General features: G+C 45.3%; 1 protein-coding gene and 1 non-coding gene across 2 annotated transcripts; both read left to right on the forward strand.

The window, feature by feature from the left end:
• The first annotated feature begins 1903 nt into the window (after nucleotides 1-1903).
• On the forward strand, nucleotides 1904-25156 carry RANGRF (RAN guanine nucleotide release factor). The gene is made up of 6 exons (XM_058183962.1): nucleotides 1904-2030; nucleotides 7713-7804; nucleotides 9065-9181; nucleotides 17650-17797; nucleotides 20981-21075; nucleotides 22798-25156. Exons 2-6 carry the CDS (start codon nucleotides 7722-7724, stop codon nucleotides 22925-22927), a joined length of 573 nt encoding a protein of 190 aa, XP_058039945.1. The 5' UTR covers nucleotides 1904-2030; nucleotides 7713-7721; the 3' UTR covers nucleotides 22928-25156.
• TRNAA-UGC (transfer RNA alanine (anticodon UGC)) lies at nucleotides 11285-11356 on the forward strand. The gene has a single exon. It is a non-coding gene; the product is annotated as a tRNA-Ala (tRNA).
• Nucleotides 25157-25161: the final 5 nt, after the last annotated feature.

Raw genomic sequence — 25161 nt, forward strand, 5'->3', positions numbered from 1 at the left:
GAAAATCAAGGAGTATATGAAATCCCATGCACCACCTGCCCCACCACATACATTGGACAAACCAACAGAAGAATATGTGCACACATTGAAGAACACAAGAACTCAATCAAGAGGAACCAACTTCCTCCCTGGTCCAACACCTTAAAGCCACAGGACACGATATTGACTTTAAAAAGACCAGAACTATCGCCAAAACTGAACACTTTAACAACAGAATAATCAGAGAAGCCATCGAGATAGAAAAACGCCCACACAGCATGAACAAACGAGATGATACCTCCCGCCTACCAGCCATTTGGAAACCCGCCCTTATTGACAAACGAGTCCCTAACACGAGGAATGACACCAGACCCACACTCACGAGGTCCACACAGGATGTCACCACCGCACATCCACCCAGAAAGCAGACCCAAACCCACACTGATCATGAAGCACGACCAAGGACCAGAAGCCAGACCGCAGCTGCAACATTAGCCATTTCAAACCCCTCCAATCCATACATGCAGCAGACTGACACCCACTATGAAGATGTAGCACGACCACAAAGCCAAACAACAGCTATGCAGCTCACCAGCTCAAATCCCCCTGCAACACAGACTAAACTGAGCACAACCAAGCCCCCACCAACCCAGGACACACCCCCAGCCAATCAGAGCACAACCCCCCCCATCCAATCAGAGCACAGCCAAGCTCCCACCCAATCAGTTCAAACCCCCACTAGCAGTTAAAAGGAAGAAACAGCTGCGATCACACATTGCTCCCAGAAGCACGAAGCTGAAGCCTGAAGATGACGAATGAGACTTCGTCGAAACGTCACCAAGACACTTCCAATTTTACGCGGGAGAAAACCCGAACAACCAAAGACCTATATACAAACACCCGTGAAAACCTCAGAAAACAAATATATATATATATATACATACATACATACATACATACATACATACATACATACATATACACACACACACACATTCATACATACATACACGTATGTATATGTATGTGTATGTATGTATATATACACACAAACACACACACACACAAACTGTTGAGTCCAACCCTGACAACAGGGACTCAACACAAACTGCTCAAAAAAATAAATATTCTTATTAAATACAGTACATTGGGTTGTGTAGGTGTTCCCTTTATTTTTTTGAGCAGTATATATGAATATATATATACACACAAACACACACAAACTGTTGAGTCCAACCCTGACAACAGGGACTCAACACAAACTGCTCAAAAAAATAAATATTCTTATTAAATACAGTACATTGGGTTGTGTAGGTGTTCCCTTTATTTTTTTGAGCAGTATATATGAATATATATATATATAATTGCAATATGATCCTAATTTTTATTTAAACGGTGCACGGCCTAATATAGGCGGATTGGTTTATCCCACAAAAGAGTTAGCAAGCAAAACCACGTGTCGTTTTAAAAAAACAAAAATTCCTTTCCATTAAAAATTAGCCATCAGCTCGTGCAAACAAAAAGTCAGGACTACGGAATTGAAAACCAAGGGGAGGAAGGACATAAAGCGAAATGACCAAATTGCCATTCTTTCGATCCAAAAAGAGTTACTTTTTAATGTGAGAAACCTCCCAGCCTCCGATCGCGCTTTCAGAAACGTTACTAACTTTTTTTTTTACATTAAATTTTTTTTTACATAAAAAAAAAAATTTACATAAAAAAAAAATTAGACATGGCCCTTTAAGGGGCCGTCCGGCCGGAAACGCGGTTTTGGTGTTTTTTTTTCCCCCCCTCAAATCTGCCTCGGCGATTGGACGAGGCGCTCGTCCATCGCCCTCCCTTTTTTCCGTCATCGCCACAATGGCATTGGAGGCGCGGAGGAGCGGCGCCCCTCCCCTCCCCCGGCTTCTGATTGGTCGCCTTGCTCGCTTCAACGTTCCGGCCCAGCGGGGCGGATGCGTGGCGGGGGTGGAGGAGGGTGTGATTCATTCGAGAGGGACGTTTTTTAAAGGGGAAGCCGCCTCTTGCGTGCAATCAAGGGAAGCTGAAAGGTGAGTCTTTCGAAAAGGGGGGAAAGGAGCGTCCCGAGGGGGCGGGGCGGAGCGGGGGCGGAGTTTCTACAGCAGTCAATTGGCCGGTTTAAAAAAACACCTTTACTTCCCTCCATTGACATTATAGGTCAGGGGTCTCCAACCTTGGTCCCTTTAAGACTTGTGGACTTCAACTCCCAGAGTTCCTCAGCCAGCTTTGCTGGCTGAGGGACTCTGGGAGTTGAAGTCCACAAGTCTTAAAGGGACCAAGGTTGGAAACCCCCTGTTATAGGTTCTTCGCAGGTTTCCGGAATCCCCTGGGAGGGAATCCCCTCCTTTTGTGACGCAGTTACAAGGGAACCCCCTTTCCCCCCCCAAGGTTCTCCTTCTTTTTTTGGGGGGGGGAATGGTTTACTTGCAGGGATTTCCATGTCTATTTTCAATTATTCCCAACCCTTCCCACCCCAATTATTTTGCCTCCTTTCTTTGCAGCAGGAAATGACATAAGGTTAACCCCCCCCCAAAAAAATCCCCCCCCTCATTCTTGCTTCTTTTCTGAATCGTCATCATCGTTTAACGTCCCCCTAATGATCCCTTGCGGGGGGTGGAGTCTGGGCAGCTGAATGGAGCTAGCGAAGTGTTTAAATGGCCAGATGCCCTCCCTGTCGCCGGTGTGGAGTTTTGTTCAGCAGATATATTTGAGAGGGGTAGGGAGAGGGGGAGAGAAAGAGAGGGAAGGAGGGAGGGAGAAGAAAGGAAGGAGGGAGGGAGGGAGGAAAAGGGAGGGAGGGAGAGGGAGAGAGAGGGAGAGAGATAGATCTGTCTCTAACTAGTTTTTTTCAGCATACATATGGGAGAGGGAGGGGGAGAGAGAGAGAGAGAGGAAGGGGGAGGGAGGGAGGAAAAGAGGGAGAGGGGTAGGGAGAGGGAGAAAGGGAGAGGAAGGGAGAGGGAGGGAGGGAGAGGGAGAGGGATAGATCTGCCGCTACCTAGTTTTGTTCAGCAGATATATTCAAGGGTGGGGGAGGGAGAGAGAGAGGGAGAGGGAGGGAGGAAAAGGGAAGGAGAGGGATAGGGAGAGAGAGAGGGAGGGAGAGGGAGAGAGAGAGAGAGGGAGAGAGATAGATCTGCTGCTACCTAGTTTTGTTCAGCAGATATATTCGAGGGTGGGGGAGGGAGAGGGAGAAAGGGAAGGAGAGGGGTATGGAGAGAGGGGGGAGGGAGGGAGAAAGAGGGAGGGAGAGGGAGAGAGATAGATCTGCCTCTACCTACTTTTGTTCAGCAGATATATTTGAGGGAGGGGGAGGGAGAGAGAGAGGGAGAGGGAGGGAAAGGGAAGGAGAGAGAGGGAGGAGGAGGAGGAGGGAGAGGAGAGATAGATCTGCCTCTACCTAGTTTTGTTAAGCAGATATATTTGAGAGGGGGAGAGAGCGAGAGAGGGAGGGAGGGAAAGGGAGGGAGAGAGGGAGAGAGAGGAAGAGGGGGAAGGGAGGGAGGGAGAGGGAGAGAGAGAGATCTGCCTCTACCTAGTTTTGTTCAGCAGATATATTCGAGAGGGAGGGAGGGAGAGAGAAAGAGAGATTTATTTATTTATTTATTTATTTATTTAATCATATTTGTATACCGCCCTATCTCCCAAAGGACTCAGGGCGGTTAACAGCCATATAAAATATACATAAATACAAGTTAAAACCCCAATTAAAAAACTTATTAAATACGGCCGAATATTAAAACCACAATAAAATAATAAAAAACCCCATTAAAACCAAATTTAAAATTTAAAAAACCTAGTCCAGTCCTGCGCAAATAAAAAGATGTGTCTTAAGCTCGTGGCGAAAGGTCCGAAGGTCCGGAAGTTGACGAAGTCCTGGGGGAAGTTCGTTCCAGAGGGTGGGAGCCCCCACAGAAAAGGCCCTTCCCCTGGGCGTCGCCAGCCGGCACTGCCTGGCTGACGGCACCCTGAGGAGTCCCTCCCTGTGAGAGCGTAGGGGTCGGTGGGAGGCAATCGGTGGCAGTAGATCTGCCTCTACCTAGGATCAAACTCACAGCCTCCTGATGGGGAGGCGATTGCTTCTTTTCTGAATCCCTGAAGAGAAAAGATGCAAAAGAAATCAGCAATTGGGTCCTTCCCAGATTTGGGGTGCAAAACTCTAGACTAGTGGAGAGAGACAAATGATAGCAATAGCATTGAGACTTATATACTGCTTTACAGTGCTTTACAGCCCTCTCGAAGCGGTTTACTATTATTCTTGTCCCCAACCATCCTCATTTTACTCATCTCCGAAGGATGGACAGCTGACTCAATCTTGAGCCTGGTGAGATTCGAACTGCCAAATTGCAGGCAGCCAGCAGTCAGCAGAAGGAGCCTGCAATACTGTACTCTGACCACTGCGCCACCATGACTCAAATTACCGCTGCCGTTTAGCTCAATTAGCCCTCGACTTCACGACCCCCCCAATTGAGCCCGACATTTCTGTCATTAAGCGAGACATTTGTCAAGTCTCGCTTAAACCACGGTGGAGGTTAGGGAAGAGTTTGCCTCGTTTTACGGCCTTCCTAGCCACCGTGGCTAAATCGCTCGCCACCGCCGATAAGTCAGTAACACGGATTGCTGAATGCATCTGGCTTCCCCATCGAGTTTGCTGGTCAGAAGGTCGCAAAAGGAGGGGGGGGGGTTGTCACATGATACAGCCATGTTACAGGTCATAAAGACATGTTACAGGTCATAAAGTATGAACCGGCTGCCATGCATCGGAATTTTGATCACATGATCGTTGGCTTGCTCTAAAAGTGGTAAGCGTGGTCGTAAGTCACTTGGTTCAGTGCCGTCGTGACTTTGAACAGTCAACGAATGAAGTGTTATAAGTCGAGGACTACCTGTAGTACTTCTGAATACAAATATAGTCCCCAGACAACTTAACCGCCACTTGTTTAACGTCCATTCAAAGTTACAGCAGCGCTGGATTAAAGTGACTTGCGGCTATTTTTCACACTGTTCCATGATCCTCATAATTGCGTGATCAAAATCGGACACTTGGCAACTGGTGTGTATTTATGACGGTTGCAGTGTCCGTGTGTGTGTGTGTGTGTGTGTGTGTGGTGTGGTCCCCTTTTGCGACCTTCTCACGAACAAAGTCAATGGGGCAACCAGATTCACGGAAGAACCGTATTGCTAACTTTTTAAAACTGCACTGATTCGCTGAGCAACTGGAGCAAGAAAGGGCGAAAAAAAATAATGGAATTTTCCAAGCGCATAGTCCACGAATGGTTTCCAAATCTTCCAGAAAATATCTTCTTTATTGGACGCCTCGGTACCTGTACCTCGAGAACGTGGATTTTGGCAATCATGAGGACATATCCGAAGACCCAAATCTTCCTTTTTTATGTATAGCACAAGGGTGGAATAATGTTTTTTTTTCTTTGTTTGTAATGTTAGAAAAAAGTAATAAAAAAAAAAAGAAAGAAAAAAAATGGAGCAAAACTCACTTAACAGCGGTCTTGCTGAGCGATGGAAATATTGGCCTCCACTGTTGCCGTAAGTCGAGGACCAACTGCGTTTAAGATGCATGATAATGTCCGTGTCCAGTGGAGAGGCTTGTGCATGGAACAGAAGTTGCCTTCAGAAGTTGTGGGAGCTTCATCCCTGGAGGCTTTCAAGAAGAGACTGGGCTGCTGTCTGTCAGAAATGGTGTAGGGTCTCCTGCTTGGGCGGGGGTGGGGGTTGGACTAAATGACCTACAGGGTCCCTTCCAACTCTGTTCATCTGGTGGAGGAAAAGTGTTGATTAAGAAGGGTGCGGTGAAGTTGCAGCAAGAGTTTTATTCCTTCAGCCTAGATCTGTGTGTTTATTTGTATTCCCTCCTTTATTATTTTTACAAACAATTCAAAACGGTAAACATATCCAACACACCTTCCTCCTCCTATTTTCCTCACAGCAACAACCCTGCGAGGTGGGTAAGGCTGCCTATTGGGGGACTAGAACAACTCCTAGTTATCTACTTTCTTAGCCTTGTGCCTTAACCACTAGACCAGGGGTCGGCAACCTTAAACACTGAAGAACCATTTGGACCCGTTTTCTAAAGAAAAGAAAACACCGGGAGCCACAAAACCCTTCCCGTGCCTGACTATTTGTTGAGCGGCCACAAAACTATCATACGTAGTTGAATTAAACATTCTGTTTTCTTCTGGGGGAAAAAAACAACATAATAACAGAGTTGGAAAGGACCTTGGAGGTCGTCTAGTCCAACCCTCTGCCCAGGCAGGAAACCCTACACCATTTCAGACAAATGGCTATCCAACATTTTCTTAAAAACTTCCAGTGTTGGAGCACTCACAACTTCTGGAGGCAAGTTGTTTCACTTATTGATTGTTCTGTCAGGAAATTTCTCCTTTCAACTAAGGAGTTGCTTCTCTCCTTGGTTAGTTTCCACCCATTGCTTCTTGTCCTGCCCTCAGGTGCTTTGGAGAATAGTTTGACTCCCTCTTCTTTGTGGCAACCCCTGAGATATTGGAACACTGCTATCATGTCTCCCCTAGTCCTTCTTTTTGTTCAACTAGACATACCCAGTTCCTGTAATCATTCTTCATATGTTTTAGCCTCCAGTCCCCTAATCATCTTTGCTGCTCTTCTCTGCACTCTTTCTAGAGTCTCAATATCTTTTTTTTCCCCCTGAAACTTTTTTTTTTCTTGGATTTATCCATGATTGGCGTACTGGGCGTCAAAAAGCTCAATAAATCGTGTGCAAGTGGGTGTCGCACATTGGCGGTTGTGACGCATATTTTGAGCGACAGGGAGCCCACACAGAGGGATGAAAGAGCCACATGTGGCTCCAGAGCCACAGATTGCTGACCCCTGCACTAAACTAGTCTCCCTCACTTTTTCAAAATAGTCAGCTTTAAGAAGTGTGGACTCCCAGAATTCCCCAGCCGGTATGGCTAGCTGGGGAATTCTGGGAGTTGAAGTCCACACATCTTCTGGCTTAGATCGTACTCTGAAATCCATGGTCCCTCCTTGAGGGGAGTCTGTTCTCTTAACTTGGATGGGGGAAGAAGGATAATTTGATTTCCACGAACCTCTAATACGAAATTTAGCTTTTCATTCATTAATGTACAGTATGGAGGTAGCAAAAGAATTGGGGGAGCCCCCATTTTATGTGTGTGACTTTGACTGTAGATCTCCAAGGCATCTGTTGTGTCCCACTCCTCCACTGACGGCCGGGTCAGGGAAATCCGAATCAGGCGTGCCTCTGCAGCTCTGCCAAAGTCCTAGCAAAGTCCTCAGGGCAGGCAGGAGACCAGAAAGTGACTTCAGCAAGATATGTTTAGAGTTTGCCTGACTCAGAGAATGCCAGAAAGCAGATCCTTTATATAGGCCATGGGGTGTGGCTCCATGACTTAGCACTTATCCAGGCCTGCCCCTCCCTTCCTTCTGTTGCCTCCGCCTATCAAGTCTTCTGACGCGAGGGTCACTCACATGCTGTGGAGGAGGTAGAGGGGTCTAGTTGCTCCGTTTGCCTGGGCATGGAGCCAGAGCTGGGGGCTGGAGATATTTCCTCCTCTTCAGCCTGTCTGGGCATGGAGCCAGGGCTGGGGCCGGGAGGCATACTAGAACATTCCTCCGTGTTCGGAAGCAGATAAAAAGGCCCCGGCTGTGGTGAGATTGGGCGAGACACAACAGCATCTGTCCTTTGCTTTGTCTTGTAGACAAGGGCCATGGCGGACGAGGAGCCTCAAGAAAGCCAGCTTTTCGGGGGTGCCTTTTCGGCTCGCCTTCCTCCTGGAAGTCTGGATATCAGGTGAGTTGGATTCGTCCCAGGGGTGAAATCCAGCAGGTTCTGACAAGTTCTGGAGAACCGGTAGCGGAAACTTTGAGTAGTTCGGGGAACCGGCAAATACCACCTCTGGCCGGCCCCAGAGTGAGGTGGGAATGAAGATTTTGCAGTATCCTTCCCCCTTGGAGTGGGGTGGGAATGGGGATTTTGCAGTATCCTTTCCCCTGGAGTAGGGTGGGAATGGGGATTTTGCAGTATTCTTCTCCCTGGAGTGGGGTAGGAATGGAGATTTTGCAATATCCTTCCCCCTAGAGTGGTGATTTTGCAGTATCCTTCCCCCTGGAGTGGGTTGGGAATGGGGATTTTGCAATATCCTTTCCCCTGGAGTGGGGTGGGAATGGGGATTTTGCAGTATCCTTTCCCCAGAAGGGGGGAGGGAATGGAGCTTTTGCAGTATCCTTCCCCTGGAGAAGGGAGGGAATGGAGATTTTGCAGTATCCTTCCCCTGCCACGCCCATCAAGCCACGCCCACAGAACCAGTAGTAAAAAAATTTGGATGTTCACCACTGATTCGTCCCCTGACCACCATCTCCCCAGATGTGGTCATTCCGGCTGTCTCACCAGCCTCTTGGCTTCCCAACAGCTCCAAATGGCTGCTTGTTAGGTGTTCTGTCCTCCCCCGCCTCTATCCGAGCGCTGGCTTAATTAGCCGGCACTATCAGCTCTGGCAGCAAACTAGTGAGCATATGCCAAGTGACTCTGTTATCTCCCTTGATGCCGGTGAACAAACAGGAACAAACAGTACTTCAGCTCTTAGTTAGTTAGTTAATTTTTCCTGCTACAAAGAGGCATAGCTGCCCTCGCTGGTTTTATATCCTGTGGGGTGTGGCTCCATGACTCAGCACTTCCTAGGCCTGCCCCACCCCTGCTTCTGTTGTTCCCGCCTCTCCTGCCTACGGAACCTAGGGTTCAGCCAGGCCTGATTGCCATCATCTGGGTCTGGAGGTGTGGCCTGGGGGGGGAAGAGTCAGGGGACGGAGGCCTCATTATCTCCTCTACCTGGCCTGCCTCTGGCTCCTGGAGCTGAGCCAGGGAAGCAGGTGCTCCCAACGTAAGTCCTGATGGCCCTTCCCCCTCACTTTCCAAGTCACTTTCTGGCAGGGGGCCCGGCTCGGGGGGGGGCGCAGACACAACTTTAGGTCTTTAGAAGGTCTACATGCTCACATAGACTTAGTAGCTGGCTGACCCTGATTTCTTCTCCCCGTCTATATCTTTCCCTCGCAGCGAAATGCGTCAGGTTCCTGACAACCAGGAAGCCTTTGTTCATCCCAGCACAGATCAGAGCATCATAGTGGAACTGCTGGAATACCAAGCAGAGGTGCCGGATGAAAACGCTGCCAGGTACGCGGTGCAAAATTGCAGGACAGATTGGTGCTGGAATTTCAAGCCTGCAGGGAGTCCCGGGACAAAATTATACTCTTTTATGTACTGTATTTTTTTCGGATGATAAGACGCATTTTTTTGTCCCCCAAAAGGGGGCGAAAATGTTTGTGCGTCTTATAGACCAGATATTGCCGAAGCCCCACCCACCCACCAGCCATTTTTTTGGCCTCCGTACGACCTGTTTTGGGGCTTTTTTCTGGCCCATATTCGAGACTTTTTTGGTCTGCTTTCGAGGCGTTTTTGGTGCTTTTTTCAGCCCATTTGAGGATTTTGGGGGCCATTTTAAGGCTTTTTTCGGCCTGATTTTGAGGCTTTTTCTGGCCCATTTTTTTGAAAAAAGTGGACCGAAAAAAGCCTCAAACATGGGCTGAAAAAAGCCAAAAAACAAAAACAAAAAAACCCCAGCCCCCCAAAAGCCTAAAAAATGGCCCAAAAAACCTCAAAAACAGCCCCCCAAAAGCCTCGAAAACGGGCCAAAAAAGGCTGAAAAATGGGCCAAAAAGGCCTTGAAAATGGCCCCCAAAAAGCCTCGAAAACAAGGCTGCAAAAAGCCTTGAAAACAGGCCCAAAAAAAAAAGCCCTGGAAACAGGCCGAACAAAGATTGGAAAAGGGCCGAATAAAGGCAGGCCAAAAAAAAAAGCCCTGGAAACAGGCCGAACAAAGATTGGAAAAGGGCCGAATAAAGGGAGGCCAAAAACTTTTTTTTGGTTATTTTCCTCTTCTAAATTTAGGTCCGTCTTATATTCGGATGCGTCTTATAGTCCGAAAAATATGATAATTTGGGAAGCAAGATTCACTTAAGATCTGTGTTACTATCTAACCCCTGCATTGATTCACTTAACAACAGTGGCAGGAAAGCTTGTAAAAATGGGGTAAACTCACTTAACACTTGTCTCGTTTAGCAGGACTAGTTCAGTGGTGGAATTCAAATTTTTTTACTATCGGTTCTGTAGGTCTGGCATAGCTTAGTGGGGTGGCTTAGTAGGTGTTGCAGGGGAAGGATACTGTAAAATCTTCATTCCCACCCCACTCCAGGGGAAGGTGACTGCAAAATCCCCATTCCCTCCTGATCAGCTGGGACTCGGGAAGCAGAGAATAGATGGGGCCAGTCAGAGGTGGTATTTACTGGTTCTCCGAACTACTCAAAATTTCCCCTACCGGTTCTCCAGAACTGGTCAGAACCTGCTGAATACCACCTCTGGACTAACTGTATGTTATTTTAATTAGAGGCCATGAATGTAGAAATTAGTGGACTTCCCTGCAAATATTCTAGAAAGCAAATCTGTTTCCAGATTGGCTTATTTCCAAGATAAACAAGTATTGTATTGTACAATAGTTGGCTTATTTCCAAGATAAACTTATAAATTTATAAACTGATAAACAAGATAAATTTCCAAGATAAATTGGCTTATTTCCAAGATAAACAAGTATTGTATTGTAACATAACGTAATATAAAGGTAAAGGTTCCCCTCGGACATATGTGCTAGTCGTTCCCGACTCTAGGGGGTGGTGCTCATCTCCATTTCAAAGCTGGAGAGCCAGCTCTGTCCAAAGACATCTCCGTGGTCATGTGGCCGGCATGACTCAACGGCAAAGGCACACGGAACGCTGTTACCTTCCCACCAAAGGTGGTCCCTATTTTTCTACTTGCATTTTTTACCTGCTTTCGAACTGCTAGGTTGGCAGAAGCAGCGACAAATAACAGGCGCTCACCCCGTGACGCAGCACTAGGGATTTGAACCACTGAACTGCCGACCTTTCAATCGACAAGTTCAGCGTCTTACCCACTAAGCCACCGTAATAGCATAGTAATAGCATAGTATAGTATATTAATTACATTGTACAGTATTAGTACTAGCATAGTATAGTAATTAATTAATCAATGGCTAATTAGCCTTAGCAACATTTATATAGGACTCACTATGTAACTTATTTATGCAGCAGAAGCCTAAAACGTTGGCTTTACTGGTGAAACCTGAAAATACAAGCAGGAGGAAGTAATATTCAGAGGCTACCATTGTACTACAGGAGACCAATTACTAAAGGCTTGCCATGAGAAGGGGATGTAGCTCAGTGATAGAGCGCGTGCTTTGCATGTATGAGGTCCTGGGTTCAATCCCCAACATCTCCATTTTTACAACTCCCTCGTGCAGGGAGTGGGGAGGAAATAACAAAATATCACAGCTAGGTGGCAGCATTTAGCTAAGCTTGGCTGATCTTTGGGAAGCTAGCATCAAGTATTTAAGTCTTTAGGATGGGCATGAATAAAATAAAATAAAAATACTATCCTATCCTATACAGGTATTCCTTGACTTACGACCACAAATGAGCCCAACATTTCTATTGTTAAGTGAGCGTTGCCCCGTTTTATAACATTTCTGCTTCAGTTGTTAAGTCAGAGGTCTGCAACCTTAATCACTCAAAGAACCAATTGTTTATTTATTTTATTTTTTTTATTTATTTATTTTGTCACAACATCATACAAAAAGATTATATAGTATATACACATATAAACATATATAGGAAGAAGAAAAGAAAAACAATAGGACAGGAACGGTAGGCACGTTTGTGCGCTTATGCACGCCCCTTATGGTCCTCTTAGGAATGGGGTGAGGTCAATAGTAGAAAGTTTTTGGTTAAAGCTGTTAGGATTATGGGAAGAGACCACAGAGTCAGGTAAAGTATTCCAAGCACTGATGATTCTGTTGCAGAAGTCGTATTTTCTGCAATCTAGATTAAAGCGGTTTACATTAAGTTTAAATCTATTGGTTGCCCTTGTATTATTGCAATTAAAGCTGAAGTAGTCTTTGACAGGAAGGACATTACAATAGATGATTCTGTGAGTTAAACTTAGGTCTTGTCGAGGCGACGGAGTTCAAGTTTTCTAAGCCTAGGATTTCAAGTCTGGTGGGATAAGGTATTTTGTTGTTTTCAGAGGAATGGAGAACTCTTCTTGTAAAATATTTCTGGACACGTTCAATTGTATTGATGTCAGAGATGTGGTGAGGGTTCCAAACAGGTGAGCTGTATTCTAGAATTGGTCTAGCAAATGTTTTATATGCTCTGGTTAGTAGTGTGGTGTTTTGGAAAAGAAGCTACAAAATTAGGTTTACAACTCTTAGAGCTTTTTTGCTATGTAGTTGCAGTGGGCTTTGGCACTTAGATCATTTGACATGAAAACTCCAAGGTCTTTAACGGGATGGGGTCGTCTGTAAGGTAATGTCCATCTAGTATGTACTTAGTTTTAGAGTTCTTTTTCCTATATGTAAGACTGAGCATTTGCTGGTTGAAATTTGGAGCTGCCAATTTTAGACCAAGCGGTTAGATGGTCAAGGTCGTTTTGAATGATAGAAGTGTTGTCTGTGGTGTTAAATAGTTTGACATCGTCAGCAAAGAGAACACAATTACTTGAGATATGGTCACAAAGATCATTAATGTATAGAATAAAGAGTGTTGGTCCAAGGACGCTGCCTTGAGGAACGCCACTCTTGACAGGAACAGGATTTGATAAAGCATTGCCAATTTTGACCACTTGTTGTCTGTTAGACAGAAAAGCAGATATCCATTTGTGGAGGGGTCCTGAGATGCCATAGGATGTTAGTTTAAGGAGAAGTTTATCGTGTACTACTGAGTCAAAAGCTTTGCAGAAGTCTATGTAGATTGCATCTATTGATTTGCCTTGATCTAGATTTGAAGTCCATATGTTTTTGCAGTGGAGAAGTTGTAAGTTACATGATAACTTTCCCTGAAACCAAATTGTTTGTTGGAGAGTAGGTTGTTAGTTTCTAAGTGTGAGGTAATGGATTGATTGATGATAGATTCCATGACTTTGCAGGTGACGCAGCAAAGGGAGATCGGTCTGTAGTTTTCGACTAAGCTGGGGTCTCCTTTTTTGAAGATGGGGATGACTGTGGCTAGTGACCAAAGTTTGGGAAGAGAACTGGTAGTGAAAGCTTTATCAAAGATAATACTTAGGGGTTCAGCTATATTAATGGAAAGTTTTTTTAAGAAATATGCACATAGACCATCAGGTCCAATAGAAAGCGATGGTTTTAAGTTGTGAAGAGCTTTACCAACGTTGTCTTCTGTGAAATCTATATGAGTTAGATCATCATAGTCATTGCTGGTTCGTTTGTGGAATGTTGGATATGTGTTATCGGAGTTATCACAACTTCAGCGAAAGAAAATGCTCAGGAGGTTTGCTTTGACTGTATCGTCATTGCATTCTTTATTGTTAGTATGTTATAGTGGTGGGATGGATCTTGAATCTTTAAGTTTACTGTTGACAAAATTATAAAAGGCACGATTGGAATTTGTGCGTAAAGGTTTTCTTCTTGCTTGGTGTGGTAATTTGTGCATTCAGTTTTAATTTGGTTGCATATGTTTCTGTAACGGTTTCTGAAGTTTGTAACATAGCCTTTTTGTTTCTTTTCCAGAGGATTTTTTTTGATTGAAGCTTTTTATTGATATGGGTAGTTTGTTTTCTTGGACATGGTAGTCATTCGTGGTACATATAATTTAATGACTCTATTGATTTCAAGTAGGAAGATTCTATAGAGGTCATCAGCGGTTATGCAGGTTGCAAACAGATTTTGCCAGTTCAGAAGTGAAAGATCGTTGTTTATAAGGTCGTAATTGGCTTTCTTGGAGTTGTAGTTGGGAGTTCTGGTGTGATGACGAATTAAGTATGGACGATATTGAGACGAAAATCAATCATGCAGTGGTCACTGTTTGAAAAAGGTTCTTTAATTTGTATACCGTAAATTGAGTTTGGATTGTTGCAGAAGATGAGGTCAAGGCAGTTGTTGAGTCTTGTATTGTTAGTTACAAGTTGTTCAAGACCTAGGTTTGTAACAGCGTTGTATAGTGTAGTATGGATTGGGTCAGTTGAACATTCATTGGTTGTCCAGTTAATGAGAGGTAGATTTAAGTCACCAAGGAAGATAAGAGGGTATGGGCAAGAGGTAGTCCATGTTAGCATTGAGGTTAGCATATTTGCGTGGGTAATGTCATAGTCGGGGGCTCTGTAGCATAGTAAGAATCGAAGAGTAGTGTCAAGGGATAGGTCGCATACTATGGTTTCAGGAAGAGAGAGTTTATGTGCTACTTGGATATTTTTTAGATTCAGTGTCTTTTTGTAAAAGATAGCCACTCCACCACCTCTTGGTTTTCCCGATCTGATCGATAGACTTGATATTCTTTGTTTGAGATAATGGAGTCAGGAAGGGATGAATTCAGCCATGTTTCGCAAACAAAAATGATATCAAATGTGCCACTGTTTAATAAGAGGATAAATTCAGGTAATTTGTTGACTATGCTTCTTGCATTTATCAATTTGCATTTGAGATCTGATATGATTGGTGTTGAAGAGGTAAGGCGTGCATACCTAGTTTTGGGTGTTAGTAGGTTGGGGTTGTGGACAATAGATGGTTGTATAGATGGTTGGATGGTAGTTTGGGTGTTTGGATGGATGGTTGTTTGGATGGCTGGTTGGGTGGATTGTTGGGTGGCTGTTTGGATGGCTGGTTGGATGGCTGTTTGGATGGCTGGTTGGATGGCTGATTGGATGGCTGCTTGGATGGCTGTTTGGATGGCTGTTTGGATGGTTGGTTGGGTGGTTGGTTGGATGGCTGGTTGGATTGTTGATTGGATGGCTGTTGGTTGGATAGTTGGTAAGATGGCTGGTTGAATGGGAGGTAGGGGGATGGGTACTTGGTTGAATACTGGGATGGCTGGTTGATTGATATGGGTGATGGGGGTTTGAGGTGATTTTTGATTGCAGGTTTTATTTTTATGCAATCAGCATGGTAGTCGATGTATAGGTTGGATTCACCATTGTCTTGTCTTCTTTTAAGTTCTGTGCGAAGTTCACGAGGCGTATCCTTTGTAGAAAGGATAGGTCAGGGCGTGATCTAAGTTTACTGTAGGTAGGGTTGGATTTAGCAATTGAGTTTATAGTCTTTATGAATTTGCGTTTGCTGTCCTCATTAGTGCATATAACTCTACAAAATCTTGGTGCTGTTGTCCCATCGCTGTTTTTATATTCTGGTCCATCTCTGGAGACAGCAATTATTTCATTTGGGGAGATGGTTGATGAATTATAATTTCCAATGATGTTGTGAATCTTATTGATATCTGGTTCATTTGTGTTTTCAAGTCCAAATAATATTGCATTATTTTATTTTTGTCCTCTCCATTGCATCTCTGATTAGTTGATTAGTAGTTGGTTGTTGATTGGGTTGTGTTGTATTAATTTGATGTCTAGGTTGAGTTGTAAGTTGTATATTATGTGGTGATAGATGAGTTTGGAAGAGATTTAGATCATTAGAGTTTTCATTTTTTAGTGTTGAAATTTGTTTTATCAAATCTGTGAAACTTTGTTCAATAACTGATAGAATTTTTTTCTAAGTTTTGTTCAATATTTTGAATTCTTTTTTCTAGCTTTTGTTCAATATTTTGAATTCTTTTTTCTAGGTTTTGTTCAATAGCTTGTAATCTTTTATCTATGTTTTGTTCAATAGTTGTTAATCTTGATTCTAAGATTTTATCAGCGTTTGATTTTCTGGCTGGCATAATGATGATCTTTCTTATTCCTTTGTTTTATTTTATTTTTATTTTATTTTATTTATTTATTTATTATTATTTTATTTTAGTAATGATTAAGTGTCTGTCACTTAATCAATTATCTTTGATTTTATATCTGTCTCTTTAACTTTAAATGGTAGTCAATTTGGCAGTTGCTATGGTAATAGGGAGTTACTATGGTAACAGTGAGATTTGGCGGGAAATTTAAAATGGTGAGATAGGGTGGTTGGAGAAGCTTCTTTACAGGTGGCTGTAATGGCGGGAGATTCAAAAGTCAGTAGAGGCCGGGAGACTGGAGTCTCCTAGGAACTCACCAGTAGTCCTGCAGCAGTCCTGCCGATTGGGGGATAGGTTGATTAGGGTTGTTGTAAATGTTGCTGGGCTTTTATCTCCTTGGTGGGAAATTTAAAGTTTGTAGCAATGTGGGAGGGCGATGATGGAGGGCGGTGATGGCAGCGGTGCGACTCACGGTACCGGCAGCGGCAGCGGCAGTCCCGGGTCTGGTGGGGTGGCTTTAGTGGTTTCGGGTGTCTCCAGCCGCCTTTAATGCGGTAGCGGTGGTCTCGGGTCTGGCGGCGGCTCTGGCGGCACAAGCGGTAGCGGCAATCCCGGGCTGGCGGCAGCTCTGGCGGCGGCTCAGGGCTGGCGGCGGCTCAGGGCTGGCGGCGGCTCAGGGCTGGCGGCAGCTCTGGCGGCACAAGCGGTAGCGGCAATCCCGGGCTGGCGGCAGCTCTGGCGGCGGCTCAGGGCTGGCGGCAGCTCTGGCGGCGGCTCTGGCGGCACAAGCGGTAGCGGCAATCCCGGGCTGGCGGCGGCTCAGGGCTGGCGGCGGTAGCGGGCGGCGTGGCTGCGGCGTGGCTGCGGCAGTCCAGGCTCCGGCGGTCTCCGACTCTTCGCCCACCGCCTGGGTCCTCAGCAGCCTGGAAGAACCTCGGCCGCCTCAATCCACGGCAGGCTGGGAAAACCCTCCGCTCTGGAGTATCGCCAGCAAGGAATCTTCGGGGAAACTGCTCTCCTAAGAGCTCAAAAGAGCCCTTTTACAGAGAGCATTTCTCCGGTGCAACCTTCCTGGTCGCCATCTTCCGGAAGTCTCAAATTGGACCCATTTCCCACAGAAAAGAAAACGCCGGGAGCCACAAAACCCTTCCCGTGCCTGAATATTTCCTGAGCGGCCACAAAATTATCGTATGTAGTTGAATTAAACCTTCTGTTTTCTTCTGAAACTTTACTTTTCTTGGTTTTATCCATGGTTGGCCTACTGGGAGTCAAAAAGCTCAATAAATCGTGTGCCATGGGGTGTCACACATTGGCGGTTGTGACACATATTTTGAATGACAGGGAGCCGCAGCAGAGGGGTAAAAGAGCCACATGCGGCTCCAGAGCTGCAGGTTGCTGACCCCTGTGTTAAGTGAATCTCTACAGTTGATAAGTGAACAACTGTTATTAAAACACAGCAGCCTGCAATTACTGCAGGTTCAAGCCCCACCAGGCCCAAGGTTGACTCAGCCTTCCATCCTTTATAAGGTAGGTAAAATGAGGACCCAGATTGTTGGGCGGGCAATAAGTTGACTTTGTAAATATACAAATAGAATGAGACTATTGTCTTATACACTGTAAGCCGCCCTGAGTCTTCGGAGAAGGGCGGGATATAAATGTAAATAAATTAAAAAAAAACAACAACTGTGGCAAGGCAGGTCGTATGCCCTTAACAAAGGTTAACTTCATTTAACCTTCGTTAAGTGAGTTTTTTTCCATGTTACGACAGGAGATTCATTGGTGGAAGGATCAATGAGAGATGTCCACCCATCTTTTTTTTTTTGAACCATCTCGTCCCGCCAGGTACCATTTTGAAGACATCGCGGGCAGCTCGGCCAATTCGGAGATTTTGAGCCAAGGTCAGTTTGCACCCGCTCTCCTGGCATTCGAAGGCTGCAGCAGCGCCTGGCAACTCACGGGCCGCCAGGAGGTCGCTAAATTCAACGAGGAGGTGAGTGGCGAGGTTACCCGTTTCTGAAGCATGCCCTGCCACTTGGCGGGCCTTGGTCCGAACATTTTTCTGCAACGAAGGTGGTTCTGCAGGTTGAACCACCTGGGGAGGAAAAGGGGCATATAATACACACACACACACACACACACACACACACTCCTTAACTTAGAAGTCCTTAACTTAGGACCATTGGTTTGGTGACTGTTTTAAGTTACGACAGCACTGAAAACGACCATTTTTCATACTTATGACCGGTGAAGGCATCCCTGTGGTCAAATGTCTACGGAGGTTCTCGGTCCCCCACATCAGGGGTCTCCAACCTTAGTAACTTTTTTCTTTTGATTTTTTAAAATGTTTTAATACAAACAAACATAAAAACATCTTCAATCCAGATACAGTGTGTCGGTAGGTTGATTACAAATCTTTTGTGCAATTTCAACATATTCGTATCATTAATTTGTTTAATCTGACACCTTGTCAATCTAATGTATATATCCCAATGTTTTTGTCAATTAATCCTTTAATTAACTATAGTATTTCATTCTCTCATTTCATATAAATCAGGGGTAGTCAACCGTTTTATACCTACTGCCCACTTTTATATCTTCGTTAGTAGTAAAATTTTCTAACCGCCCACCGATTCCACAGTAATGTGCCGTCTGCGCATGCCTCTCGCACATTGTGGATTGGGTTTGTGGGGGGCACCAGCTACCAGCTCTGCTTGTCTGTTACAGCTGGATGGTGTGGGGGGAGATGTGTGAGCTATTCTGGGATGAGGCTCTTTTATTTGCGGTCGCACTATAGCGCCATTTAGTTTCACTTACGTAACATGAACTAAACTTATGCGCGGGCGATACAAATAGTATATTTTCAGAAATTTTAATTGTCACAGGGAATTTTATGAAAACCTAATGAAAATGTTTTTAAATAATGCTATGAATTTTTTTTAAAAAGTCAATTAATTTTAAAAAAAAGGAAAGTGCTTCATTATCGGACAAAACCCGTACCGCCCACCATGAAAGCTGGAATGCCCACTAGTGGGGGGTAGGGACCAGGTTGACTATCACTGATATAAATCATTCTAAATTAATATTTTGTCTCATTACATCATTCATTCCATCATCTTAAATCAATTATGTCATTCAACAATTCTTGCCTTATAAAAACCTCTCTCAAATCTTTTTTTATTTTTCCTTCTAGCCATTGATAAAATAAGTCCCATATCTTATAATATTGTTTATCTTCCTGTTCTCTAATTTCAAATGTCAGTGTACTCATTTCTGCACATTCCATTATTTTCTTAATAATTTCATCTTGCGATCGTGCTTTCTCACTTTTCCATTTCTTAGCAAACACAATCCTAGTTTTTTTTTTTTATTTATTTATTTATTTATTTGAATTGATATCCCGCCCTTCTCCGAAGACTCAGGGAGGCTTACATTGTGTTAAGCAATAGTCTTCATCCATTTGTATATTATATACAAAGTCAACTTTATTGCCCCCAACAATCTGGGTACTCATTTTACCTACCTTATAAAGGATGGAAGGCTGAGTCAACCTTGGGCCTGGTGGGACTTGAACTTGCAGTAATTGCAAGCAGCTGTGTTGCTGTAATTTTAGTAACTTTAAGGTTTGTGAACTTCAACTCCCAGAGTTCCTCAGCCAGTTGAAGTCCACAAGCCTTAAAGTTACTAAGGTTACTAAGTAACCTTACTAAGTTACTAAGGTTGGAGACCCCTGCTCCAGATTATGGTTGTCCCAAAAGTGTGTTGTTGTTTTTTCAAGAGAAAACTGGACTTTCTGGGTTTTTTTTTCTTTGAAGACGTTTCTCTTCTCACCCAAGAAGTTTCTTCAGCTCTGACTGGATGGTCGGGAATGGGAGGATTGATACTCCTTGCAGACAGCTGGTTATTTGCATTCTTTTAGAGAGTCGTTGAGGCCACTTGGAGGTTTATCTGTGTCCTCAGGGTCACCTGAGTAGTGCAAATGGGTGTGGAGCCTTCTTGAAATCGCTGAAAGGACGGTGTTGTGTCTCGTTCGCTCCCCCTGCCGCAGCCGGGCCCCTCTTATCTCCTGCCAGACGCTGATAGTGCTGAAGAATGTCCTGGCATGCCTCCAGGCCCCAGCCCTGGCATCATGCCCGGACAGCCCGAACAAACAAACCTCCCTCCGATAGCATGTGCGCCTGAAGCCAGCCACGAGCTGAGATTACCAACAGCTGGAGACGAAACGATGCAATGGATAGACCCACACTTCCGGAGAATGGAGAGGCGACGTCAGCAAAAGGAAGGGAGGGGCAGGCCTCGATAAGTGCTGAGTCATGGAGCCACACCCCATGGCCTATATAAAGAATCTGCTTTCTGGCATTCTCTGAGTCAGGCAAAGTCTAACTTGGATTGCTGAAGTCACTTCCTGGTCTCCTGCCTGCCTTGAGAACTCTGATAGGACTTTGGCAGAGCTGCAGAGGCACGCTTCATACGGACTTCCCCGACCCGGCCGTCAGCGGAGGAGTGGGACACGACAGACGGTGTTGGCGACTGTTGAGAGAGGGTCGTTCCATTTTGACGTTGATCATCGGTTGAAAGAGGGGTCAAAGAGGCCATCTGTGTCAAAATCGAACAGCCCTCTCCCAGCAGAGGAGGAGATATACGACATCATCTATCTCCAATCTATAACACAGTCCTTTCAATGGTTCCAAGATGGCTTATGTGGGAAAACGGGTCCAAATGGCTCTTTTGAGTGTTGAGTGCTGATGCCGGTGCTCTCGCCACCTCCAGAAGAGGCAAGTACAGGGCCACCTCACTCCTGCTCTGGAATATGGAGTGAGTCTCCATCTGCTGCCGTCGCCCTTACCTTCTCAGGTGAGATGGGAGGGTGAAGGGCAGGGCTAGCCGATGGTGGGATCTGGTTCGGCAGGGAGCCACAGCAAAGGGTCCAAAGAGCCGCATGCGGCTCCAGAGCCGCAGGTTGCCGACACCCGGACTAGACAGAAGGGGCCTTGCTTGTCTTATATAAGAGAATCGAACAATGTGGTAGGGTCCCTTTTCATTGAATATGCCCTTCTTTAAAGAAGAGGTGCTAACCCTCATGATGTCGAAAGCCGGCTTTCACCCTTCATCGGTATAAAATGGGAAGCTTGGCTTAGGCCCAATTGATTTCTTGTTCCTGTTTTGTGGTCCGCAGGCCAAAAACGATGTGTGTGTGCATTTAGTGCTACTCCGCCTCCCCCAGTACAGAACGGATCTGCTTGTCACCTTCAATGACCCCATCTGGATTAAGTGAGTGTGCCTTAATTCTCTCTTCTGCCTGTTGCAAGGTTATAACCACTAACTGTTCTGGGGAAAGGAGAGAAAGGGACGGGATAACTTGGAGGATTGAGAATTAAGAATATGCCTCTGTGTGCGTGTGCATGTGTGTGTGTGTCCTTGTGATGAAGACACTTGCCTCCCATTCAAAAAGTTGAAAGTTCAATTCTAGGTAGCGGCAGATATTTTTTCAGGGCACAACGAGAAAAAAATACCTGCTGGGAACCTCGCGTGGCGTCAGGAAGGGCATCCAGCCAGTAAATGCTCAGCTCCATCCAGTCACCCCAATTCTACCCCGAATTAAAGGATTACAGGCAGGGATGGTATTCATTTACCTTCGCTACCGGTTTGCAAATATGAGCGCACGCCTCCGCGCATGCGCAGAGCCTTTGCGCAGAGAGTCAAAAACGGGATGTGATGACGTGTGGATGGGTGGGTAGAGCCCCCTGCAGCTGCGGCTACCTGTTTGCCCGAACCGGATAGAACCACCTAAATACCACCACTGGTTACAGGGTCGTTAAAAAAAAGAAGTGAAAATTAAGAATATTTTTGCGGCAGAGAAGTTTGACTTCTGACTTTTGAGAGCCATCCTCGTTAAATGCATCCTCAGCTCAATTTGAGGAGAGTTGAGGGTGTTGAAATGTTGCAATAGATTTCTTAAGACAAACCTCTTGAAATTCCATTCTCCTTCCAAATTGTCCTCATCTTGCAACTATGCATTTAGCGATGGCTCGAAGTTACAGCGACATAGTGACTTAGGACCGTTTTTCACTTAGGACCACCGGAGCCCCCGCGGCCACGTTATCAAAATTAAGGCGTATGGCAGTTGGTTCATATTTACGACGGTTGCAATGTCCCTGTGGGGGGGGGTGTCACGTGATCACCTTTTTGCCAACTTTTGACAAGCAACGGTGATGGGGAAGACAGATTTACTGAACAGCCATGCCACTGACTTAATGACGGCAGTGATTCACTTGACAAACGGAAAAATTCACCCAAGGACAACATTTTGGGGTTCAGTTGTGGTCATTAGTCTAGGATTTAAGTCCAGGGGTGGGATTCAGCTGGTTCGGACCAGTTTGGGCAAACCGGATGCTAATTTTACATCTGGTTCACCGAACCGGTAGTTGCAAGGACTGGCTGGCCCCACCCACCCTACCCTGCCCTTCCCAGGAGTCTCCACGCGGTCCATTTTGGATGCCAGGTAAGTGCAGCGCCCATGCGGAGGCTCTGGGAGAACGAAAAACAGGCTTCGCAGAAGTCTGGAATCAGGCCCATTTTCACCCTTCCGGAGGCTCGAGGAAAGCCTCCAGAGCCTGGGGAGGGCGAAAAATGGGCCTACTGAAAGTCCAGAAACGGGCCCATTTCTGGCCTCTGCAGTCCGGGGAAGGCCATTTTCACCCTCCCGGAGGCTTGAGGAAAGCCTCAGGAGCCTGGGGAGGGCGAAAAGGCCTACCCCGCCATGGCATAGGAGGCTGAGTAGGCCATGCCCACCTAGCAACTGGGCAGAGAACCGGTTGCTAAAATTTTTGAACCCCACCCGTTTAAGTCCCATCATATTGGGGAAGGGTCTGCTTGCTCCAAAAACTGCAAGATAGTCAGCTGATGACTGTGTGGGTTTTGGAACATACTTTTGTGATTCTGCCGTATGTGACAAATTTTTTTTTCTTCTCTTTTTCTTTCTTTCTGAGGCAGCCCTCTAAGTACCAGCGCTGTGCAAAATACAGAGGTCCCCTTGGCATTCTCTCGACCACCCTGGACAGTGGAACATTTCCACGCTTTTGTGTGTAGCCTGCGGCTCCTGAATCCTGATCTGTTTGGTTAAAACAGTTCTTTTGCCTACGTTTGCCAGAAATCCGGCGTCGCTCCGGCGCGGCTGTGATGCAGAGCCGTTGGATTTGGAGGCCTTCAAATGAGCACGTCGGGTGTGGTACATGGATCTTTTTCCTTCATCCCCAGACAGAGGAAAGAAGAAATGGACACTGAATGCCAAAGAATGTTCTCTTGGCAAAAAGCAACCTTGGCAACCTACTATGCTTTAGGATTGCACTAGACCAGTGTTTTTTTCAAATTTGGTGACTTTAAGTTGTGCGGATCCGTGTTTTTTTTTGAAGTTGGCGACTTTAAAGATGTGTGGCCTTCAATTCCCAGAATTCCCCAGCCAGCTGGCTGGGGAATTCTGGGAGTTGAAGTCCAGACATCTTAAAAGTCACCAACTTTGAAAAACATTAGCATTAGACTGTAGGCAGTATAATTTTACTCACCTCTCCAGCTAATTCCTGATGTCATTCTACATGTGACACAAGCAAACTGGGATTACCTACCATTCACTAGTTTGCAATTTACCACTCACAATTCTTTTTTTTACGCTTCTCAATAATAGGAGCACAAACCCTGAAATAATTGCACCTCCAACGAATCGTCAAAGAGATACTTTTTATTTGGGGTAGCCGTTTAAATTCTAGACACGTGCCGGTGACTTCCTCGCCCTTGAATGGTTAAGAAAAGAAAGGTAAAAACCGAAGGAAATTTGCTGCAAGCAAAACATCTTCCTTCCTTCAAATTCCGTTGCTTCCAAAAAGCTTTAGGCGTTTTGTCGTGAAATTTGAGGTTGCTTCTAAGTTGAGCTTTCTCAACCGTGTTCTTGTGTGTCGAGCGACACAGAGGCAAACGTGGAGCTAGTTTAAAAAAAAAAATCAACCTGAGAAAATATAGTGGGGTTTTCCCCCCCCAAAAGTGTACAAACAGTTAGAAATCTTTGTGTGCGTGCTTTGTGTGCATGCATCATCTCTTAGCACCACCAGGAAACACAGCTTACACTGTGGATTGGAGTCCTCAATTACAGTGAATGCCTTTCTCCCTTTTACTTGGATCCTTTGTGCATCAGGCCTGCTGCTTGATTAAAATAAATGCAAGCTTCAACAAAAGCTTTACCTACCTATCTGACGTTAAAATTCTCGTGTCCGTTTGTAACGTTTGGTGCATTCAGGGGTGGGATTCAGCCGGTTCGGGCAAACCGGATGCTAATTTTACATCTGGTTCGCTGAACCGGTAGTTGCAAGGACCGACTGGCCCCGCCCCTCAGGAGTCTCCATGCAGTGCCTGTGCGGCAGTTCTGGGAGGGCGAAAAACGAGCCTTCCAGAAGTTCTGGAAATGGGCCCTTTTCCAGAGCCTGGGGAGGGTGAAAACACCCCCCATCATGGTGCAGGAAGCCAAGTAGGCCACACCCACCATAGCCACACCCACCCAACAACCAGGCAGAGAACCGGTTGCTAAAATTTTTGAATCCTACCCCTGGGTGCGTCGAGAGGCAAGAATTTTTGAATCGGTGTACCTCAAAGAGGGCAGATTCACAGAATGTGTCCAAAATCTTGCCCTGGCTCTTATCATTTTCTGGGATGGCAAAATGATATCCTTTTTGTTAGCAGCACATCATTTTGCAAGGAAATCGCAGCCGGATGTTAGATTGAGAGAGGCAAAACCTCTCCAAAAGAAGAGAATTCGTGGAGATTATTCCTTGCGAGTACACCGTGGAAACTGCCATTTTCTGTGACTGGCCACCGAGCGGAGCGACTGGAAGTTGCGGCGCAGACTTTTACAAACGCTAAACTGAATTGAGCCCCGTTTCTTAAATCGGTTTCTTCCTTCGTATATTGGACAAGATTTAACACCCTTCAGACCAGTCAGGTTTTACTGTATTCCTCCGGCCAGTTTCTCCTCCTTTAAAGGACGACGACATCAATTTTAATTTTTTTTTTTTGAAATTTAAATGTAAAAATATGTAGGTAGCAAAACCTTAAATATCTGGATTTGGGGAACGTTAATGAAGGATTAAGAATTTTTGTCTCATGGGAAGATGTGAATTTATTTCCTGTTCTCGTGATAAGGATGCCTTGAAGATTAAATGAGAATGGTTTATGAAGTACAAACTTCAACTCCCAGAATTCCCCATCTAAAATGGGAGTTAGTCAATATGTTTTCCCTGACCTGTCTGGCAATTTACCCTCTCTTCCTTTCCTTTCCTACTTTCCTGTCCTTTCCTTTCCTTCCTTTTCTTC

Source organism: Ahaetulla prasina, chromosome 4, assembly GCF_028640845.1.
Source record: "Ahaetulla prasina isolate Xishuangbanna chromosome 4, ASM2864084v1, whole genome shotgun sequence".
Lineage (NCBI taxonomy): Eukaryota > Metazoa > Chordata > Lepidosauria > Squamata > Colubridae > Ahaetulla > Ahaetulla prasina.

Excerpts from the sequence above, each read along its gene's own strand:
- RANGRF (XM_058183962.1), top strand. The coding sequence starts at position 7,722 with ATGGCGGACGAGGAGCCTCAAGAAAGCCAGCTTTTCGGGGGTGCCTTT. Across the intron at positions 9,182-17,649 it reads CCGGATGAAAACGCTGCCAG|GTACCATTTTGAAGACATCG; the intron begins GTACGCGGTGCA and ends TCGTCCCGCCAG. Across the intron at positions 21,076-22,797 it reads AATGACCCCATCTGGATTAA|CCCTCTAAGTACCAGCGCTG; the intron begins GTGAGTGTGCCT and ends TTTCTGAGGCAG.